This window comes from Apaloderma vittatum, unplaced genomic scaffold (genome assembly GCF_000703405.1).
Source record: "Apaloderma vittatum isolate BGI_N311 unplaced genomic scaffold, ASM70340v1 scaffold5644, whole genome shotgun sequence".
Classification (NCBI taxonomy): domain Eukaryota; kingdom Metazoa; phylum Chordata; class Aves; order Trogoniformes; family Trogonidae; genus Apaloderma; species Apaloderma vittatum.
The window spans coordinates 17,015-24,037 of record NW_009710830.1 but is presented as its reverse complement, the minus strand read 5'-3'; the positions used below and the strand labels follow the sequence as shown (position 1 = coordinate 24,037).

The 7,023-nt window shown below is 39.4% G+C and overlaps 1 protein-coding gene across 1 annotated transcript in view; it reads left to right on the top strand.

Moving 5' to 3' along the window:
• Positions 1-6,341, top strand: part of PRMT3 (protein arginine methyltransferase 3) — a gene marked incomplete at its 5' end in the record, with an annotated part of 45,707 nt that extends 39,366 nt beyond the window's left edge. The window contains one exon of the mRNA XM_009867396.1: positions 6,232-6,341. Within this exon, the coding sequence (XP_009865698.1) occupies positions 6,232-6,341 (110 nt within the window). The remainder of the gene's footprint in view (positions 1-6,231) is intronic.
• Between the last annotated feature and the right edge of the window lie 682 nt (positions 6,342-7,023).

Below are 7,023 nucleotides of genomic sequence, written 5' to 3'. Positions count from 1 at the left end.
GGGGGCTGGAGAGCTGTCCGGTGGAAAAGGACCTGGGGATGGGGGTTGGTTGACAGCTGGCTGGGCGTGAGGCAGCAGTGTGCCCGGGTAGCCAAGAAGGTGTCCTGGCCTGTATCAGAAATAGCAGGCGTCGTTGAATAGCAGGATCATTTAGGTTGGGAAAGACCTTTGAGGTCACCAAGTCTGACCATTAACCCAGCAGTGCCAAGGCCACCACTGAACCATGTCCCTAAGCACAACATCTACACATCTTTTCAATCCCTCCAGGGATGATGACTCCACCACTTCCCTGGGCAGCGTTTTCCAGTGCTTGACAATCCTTCTGGTGAAGAATTTTTTCCTAATATCCAATCTTAACCTCCCTTGACACAAATTGAGGCCATTTTCTCTTGTCCTATCACTTGTTACCTGTGAAAAGCGACCAACACCCACCTTGCCCATCTAGATGATGTCTGCAACCTTGTTTGAGTCAGGATAAACTTTTTCCTTAGTAAATATTGGAAAATATGTAGAAATAATATGTTTTAAGTCTTGCAATAATCTGCCATGGTGGCATTTGCTTTCATTATTTTAATAGGTTATGGAAGAGGAATTTGGTTGTATAAAATGTATTTAAAAGTTTTCTTATTTGAATGTGTATTTCAGATGAGGTGGTGGGGTTTTTTTCTTGAGTAAAGAAAAATGGTTTCCTCAGATTTCTGAGTAGGATAGTAAAGCTGACTTAAAATCTATCGGATGTTTTATAGCTTTGGGGAATATGCCTGAAGTGGTTCTGCAGCACTGATTGTATTTGGATTTGCTCTGTAAAAGAGGTTGAGCTTAACCGATAACTGAGCCTGTTGGGGTTTTAACAAGAAAAGGCCTCTTTATGCCGTGGCAAAACTGTTTTGTTCTGCAGTGTGAACTAGCTAATTTTCTCAGCTGTTTGATGCCAAGTGATTTGTTGTAAAAATAGATCTATTTTCTCAGCCATAAAAAAGACTGAATGTTTTGATCTCTGTTCTAAGGATAACAGAATCGAGCCATTGCAAGCTAAAGGATGGGGCTTGCAACTAATCCTCTGTCCTTTGCCGTTGTTGCTGCAGCCTGTGCTGGGCATGCCGGGTGTGCAGATTCTCTGGGATGAACGGGGAGAAGGGTCACCCACGTCCAAAGATCTGGAGAGTGAGGCACTAAAACTTACATGTAATAAATGCTTATGATCTGCCACTAAATTTCAGTTGGATGCCTCACTGTGGTAGACAGCTTTGTATATAGTTTTAAGGGATAATTTCTGTTGATTTAGTTTAGATTTAGTGTGTGAGTGGGGAGTAGTTTCTTAGTATTCGTGTTTTCTGAGAAGCTAATTTTCCCTCCTCGTGGATTGTGATGAGAGACTTGAAGCTGATGTACAGTGAAACAAAATTCTATCACTGTGGTGGATGTGCTTTAACTGCTTAGCAAGTAGTAAAATTAAACTGGAAAAAGAAGCCAAATGGTATTTTATTGCCAGAAAAACAGAGTTTTCTCAGAAAAGAGTATTGGGTTGTAGACTCGCTACAGAGTAACGGCTTCATTTAGCAGCCCTTTTAATAGCTTGGAAATGTTTTTGTTTTGAAAATTCAAATTGAGATGCCATAGCAGGATCTCTTTCTTATTAATAGTTCAAATGTAAGTCTTTCGTTGTTTACTGAAATATTGCTGCTAGACTTCACAAACAAAAAATTATGTACAGAATATCCTTCTTGCTTGATTGTCTCAAGTATTTACTAAATAAACAAAATGTTTACGGAAATTATTTTAAAGGGATGGCAATCTTTTCGATAACAGTGCATTAAGTGAGAAACTGGATCTGCATGCAAGGAAATTATCTTAGCAGTAAAGCAGCATATTGTCGGGATTTTGTGTTCTTGGTGTTGACTTGCAGTGGAAATAAAACCCTGCTTTGTTTTTCTGTGGTGCTAAAAGGATAACACAGCAAAAATTAAGTAGAACACACATGACTCAGCCCCTGTACAATCATTGATTATCTTTAACTCCCCTGTCTCCAAAGTTGGGTAGCTGTTTGTAAATTTACAGACTGAAAAATGTTAATTTGTCAACCTAGAGAGCTTTGTTAAAAGCGGGAAAACAACACTGGCACAATTAATCCGTCTAAATGTTTTGATCTTATACTGAAATACTTCAGTATTGCTCATCCCAATTGGATAATTTTATTCCTAATGGAGATTTTAGTGCCTGCTTTGCCTGTCTCCAGCTGCAACATGGTGTCTATAGAATGCTGTCACTTGTTTATTTACAAGTGAGACCTCCAAAAATTATTCTCGCTTTTAGAATCTAGTAATTGTCAAAACTTGAATTTTGAGGTCACACTAAATCTTGCATGTTTTATGCTGTATCTTTTGAAATCTCCAGATTAAAATCACCCTGCTGACTTTCTGAAAACATTGTGTGTTTCAGGCACTTAATTGAGAGAATCTTTTCCCATGGCTTTTTTATCTTGTTAAAAGATAATACAAGTTCTGTATCTAGGCAGGGAAAATTGAGTGGAATTTGCAAGTTCTGCAACTGCAAGGGCTCATACAGCAACGACCATCTCGTTTTCTCAGAATTTCGTCACAGCTGCTGAGAGGGAAAACTTGGGATGGTGCTATACAGTTTAGAATCTCTACTCACAAAGAGTAGCGAATTATAAGACTAGTTCCAGGTGAGTGAGTTTGGCTACTGCAACTGTATATTTTGGAGGATTCTTTGTCTGGCCTTCACCATTCTTTGTGGCAACTATTTCTGGTACCTGAGCAATCTTGGTAACTTGTCGTGTGTGCACGTTATCTTAGGCAGCCACACAAGGCTGTCTGACCTTACTTGACTGGTTGTGTAGAATTCTTTTCAGCAACCTAGTTCATAGTTTGTCTTGGGAAGTTGGAACGTGCCAGTTTGGTACAAGAACTCTTCAGAGGATATACTGGGAGCATGAAAGGAAAAGACGGAACCTCAGCATTGTTTCAGAAGAGGGCAAACCATGATGGAACAGACAAGAGTTGGCAGACAGCTCCTTCATTTATAACAGTGGTGGAAGAAGGGTGTGACAGATCAGATGGATGATACCGAAAGACAGCGATTACCGCTCGGCACAGAAGACTGCTCGTTGGGTCTCATTGGGTTGGGGATTTGATGAGAGACGTGGCCAAGTGGGAAGATGTGTACAGGGACAGGTGCCTGCATTTCAGGAAGATGGATGGGAGGACTAAGTATAAGTTACTGAGTTTAGGGGAAATGTTCTTGGTCCTACCACAAATGATTTCTGCCTTTCGTTGTTCTTTTTCCTTTTCAGAAGATAGATGGTAATATGGAAACTATTTAATAGCCAACTCTTCCAGAGTGTTGCATAAGATAGTGGGTTCAGTTAGTCTAAACTAGAGTGGAAAACTCAGTAATATTTAAATTGTCAGCCTCGAGTGAGGACAACCTTACTGTGAAGAGCTGTGTCAAAGCTTAGAGTTGTGTGATTGTGAAAGCCCATATGACTACTACTTGCAAGCTTGTGGTTCTTAACGGTGTTGGTATTTCTCACAAGCAGTTTGCTAGGGTGTTTTTAGCCCCAATCCACTGCAGTTATCTTAGAAACAATTCCAGCAAGATCTTTTATAAGGTTCTTAAATTTTGGTGGAATCAGAATAACAAATGCTTTGAGTGCCATGTTCTTAGTTGTCTCACTACTGGCTTCACAAAACCCTTCCATAGGAAGAAAAGAGGGAAATCTGAAAGATCCTGTTTGCTTGCTACCTTCAGTAACTCAGTTTTTTTATAATCAAATAAGGAGGGGACACCAAGTTGTACTGAAAGGCAGGGTAGTTATTCCTGTTACAGGTTCATTGCCAAGGATCATTTTGAGCTCAAAGTAGATGTTATGGATATCTACGCAAGAGAGACTGCATGGAATCTTTGGGTTTGCTCAAATCCTTTTGAATGAGTCAAGTTCTAGACTGAAAAAATACAATTTGTTGGTCCTAAGCACTCTTAGTGATCTGATAGGGCTCTTGCACTCGGAGGTATCTTCGCTCACAGCCTGCAGGCTTCCCCCGGTGTGTGCTTGTATTGCACAAATGTAAGTGGAAGATGCAGTTGCTGGTAAAAGTCAGCGTGCTCAGAGCACGTGTTTGGGTGCCCTGCAGAGCATGGCATCCAGCGTATGTTATCTGGCGGTGGGTCAGTACAGACCTAGAAACACAGTTTTTTCCTGTGCTCACAAACTTGCGCAGCACTTCAGCTGGATCCTTTTGTTGGTTTGTTTATGGTTTGGGGTGTTTTTTTTCTTTTTGGGAACAAATTTCGGGACTCCCCAAGGGATAATAATGCAGGAAGGGGATTGTAATGGATTCAGTTCTGTCCTAATCAAACTGCAGTGGCACTGGGTGTGCTTTACTTGCATTCAGTTGAGCGTGATAAAAGCAAGGTGATGCAGCTGAGTCCCAGAGACAGCTTCCTCCGGGCAGCTCGTAGCACAGCAGAACGGTGAAAAAACGTCAATCATTTTTATCTATGTGACATTGATTAATTGTTCAGAACTGCCTTTCTGTTACTTGCTTTCACTGCTGTTGTTTGCTTTGGCCCTTAGAAAAGGCTGTTCAGAAAGGCACATTTCATGTGGTTACTGCATAAGCAATAGCTGAGAAAAATGGAATGCTGCGTTTCATTTGCTGCCTTTACAAAGAGAATGTGAGGGTTCTGTTCTATGAAATTTGCTGTAATTTATGAAATTATATCTAGATTTTTTTTCTCCGTTTATTGTATTGCTTTGTGTTAATGATTGAAATTGTAAAAGTATGGTTTAATTTAAATAGTGGAGTTTTAGCTCTCAGAGGCTCTTTAGTTGTGTTGAATTTTTTTAAAATACTTATAGGATATTAAAATATGTCAAGTAATTAGTTTTGTGGCCGTTCTGAAAATCTGTATATTCGAACTATGTTAAATTTAAGGGCTGGTGAGAAGCTATAATGCCCTTTCTTCTTCACCTTTTTCTTCTACGTGGCAAATCTGTCTCTGTTGAAATAATCTGCAAAACCATTTCCACGATTCTTTGGAAATCACATTGTATTATGTCAGTCATTTGTGATGTGATAATAAAGCCGCACAGGAATAGAAGTGGAATATCCAACTCACTGTTAAATTATGAAAAAAAAAATACAAAATCATCAAAGAGCAAGTATACTTTTTTGGTATTTTGTGCACAGTTGTTCTTGTTGAAAAACTTTCTTTGATATTTATACTACAGCTTTTGACAAAATGTCCCGTGTTTATTATTTGTAATGTGGATCTTGTGTCAGTTTAGTGTTTGTGGATGCAACTGGCAATTGTGCCAATGGAGAATTCTTAAATTCTTACTGAATTTGAAACCAGCTTAGTTTTTGAGTTGCTATTTGTTTTCATTTTCACAATAAGAATATTGAAAATTATCACAGTAAGTAATGAACAGCTGGGAAATACTTTAGATACAGTGAGATAGAAAAGGAATTACAGTGGACAGGGCTGGTGCAAATAGTCAGCCCCACGACTAGTTGGAGTTGGCTGTGGATTTCAGTTTATGTGACTCTTGTGTGATGGATGGAAATATTTAAATTTTGTCTTAAATTTATACAGTGTGAATATGGAGCTCCTAATATCTGTAAATCTTGTTTTCTGTGATCTTATTATAAGGATCTTAGATGGGGGGGGAAGTTAACAGCTGTGCCTATGGAGAAATGAGTTCCTTGTCCCTTCACGTCGTGCTGGATAAAGTTTCGGAAGGTTACATAGCTTTTCCCATCTTATCTGCTGATATGTTTGCGTGATGATGAAATGGACTGGTCCAATGGCACTCAGTACCTGTCCAGCTGAGACTTGGATGTGCCTGGAAGTGCTGGGTGGTGATGTGCAGCTCCAACTCGACCAGACACAAAGGCGGGTTAATGTATCCGAGGAATACAGTGGTTTTCCCCAGCCACAAATGAAATAATTGGCCTATCAGCTCTATGGGTGGGTCTTGTGAGGAGTAAAGCATCAGACATAATTCAGCACCTCACCAGGTTTAACTGCAGTTCGTTTGGCTAATATTTGTTGTGAAGACCTTGCTTAAAGCTTTGGAAATAGAAAGGCTTGTTTGTTTAATTTGGAACACCTTCTCATGCAAGCAAAGGGTATGTAATGCAGCTTTGCTGTTACTGTGCATGATTCAGTAAAATAAGCATAGTAATTTCATTTTTACTTTTGCAGGAGAGGCCCTGAGAGGAAAGATAACAGTCCGCAAGAACAGAAAGGATCCACGGTCCCTCTTTATAACCCTTTCAGTGAAAGACACGCAGCAGACCTACAGCCTGCAGTGAAAATTCTGTGCACATGACTTTGGGGAAATGTTAAATGTAAATGTGAGGTTTGACTATCAATAACTATTTCTAAATATAAAAAGATGGTAAACTCTTGGATTTGTATATGTATATGCACACACAAGAATATTAAAATTTACCTGGAATTCAGAGAATGCTGTTCAGGTCCTTTTGAACTGGGATATGGAGACTGATAGCAAAGTCAGATTCTGCTGTGTTTCACATGATGTGGGGAAGGCAAGAAGGATGACTTTGGGTTACGTGAGACTGCTAGGTGAGAAAAGTCAGGTAAAAGTCTTGCTGTGAGGAACAGTAAATATGATCTCTCAGTATTGTTTTATTCTCCAACTGGCAAAATCCTTGTGCTTTTTTTTTTTTTTCCTTAGGAAAGAACAAGCTAAACCACGTGCCGGTATACCTCAACAGCAGCTGGAAAATCGAAGTAGGAATAAGTTTTGGAATTCCAACTGCAGGATTGCAGCAACCAAGACTTTATTTTTATTACAAGTTCTTAATTATAGAAGTGTATCACATTTCAGTTAGGTTTATCTAAATAAATGAAGTGTGGTATATAATGCAGTTGCTGGTTTCCTTGTTTTCTGTGTAATTGGAAATTCTATCAAGTGATGGCTCATTTATTTGTGGCTACAGTTTCTTCTGTACTCGCCTATTGGAGCATAGA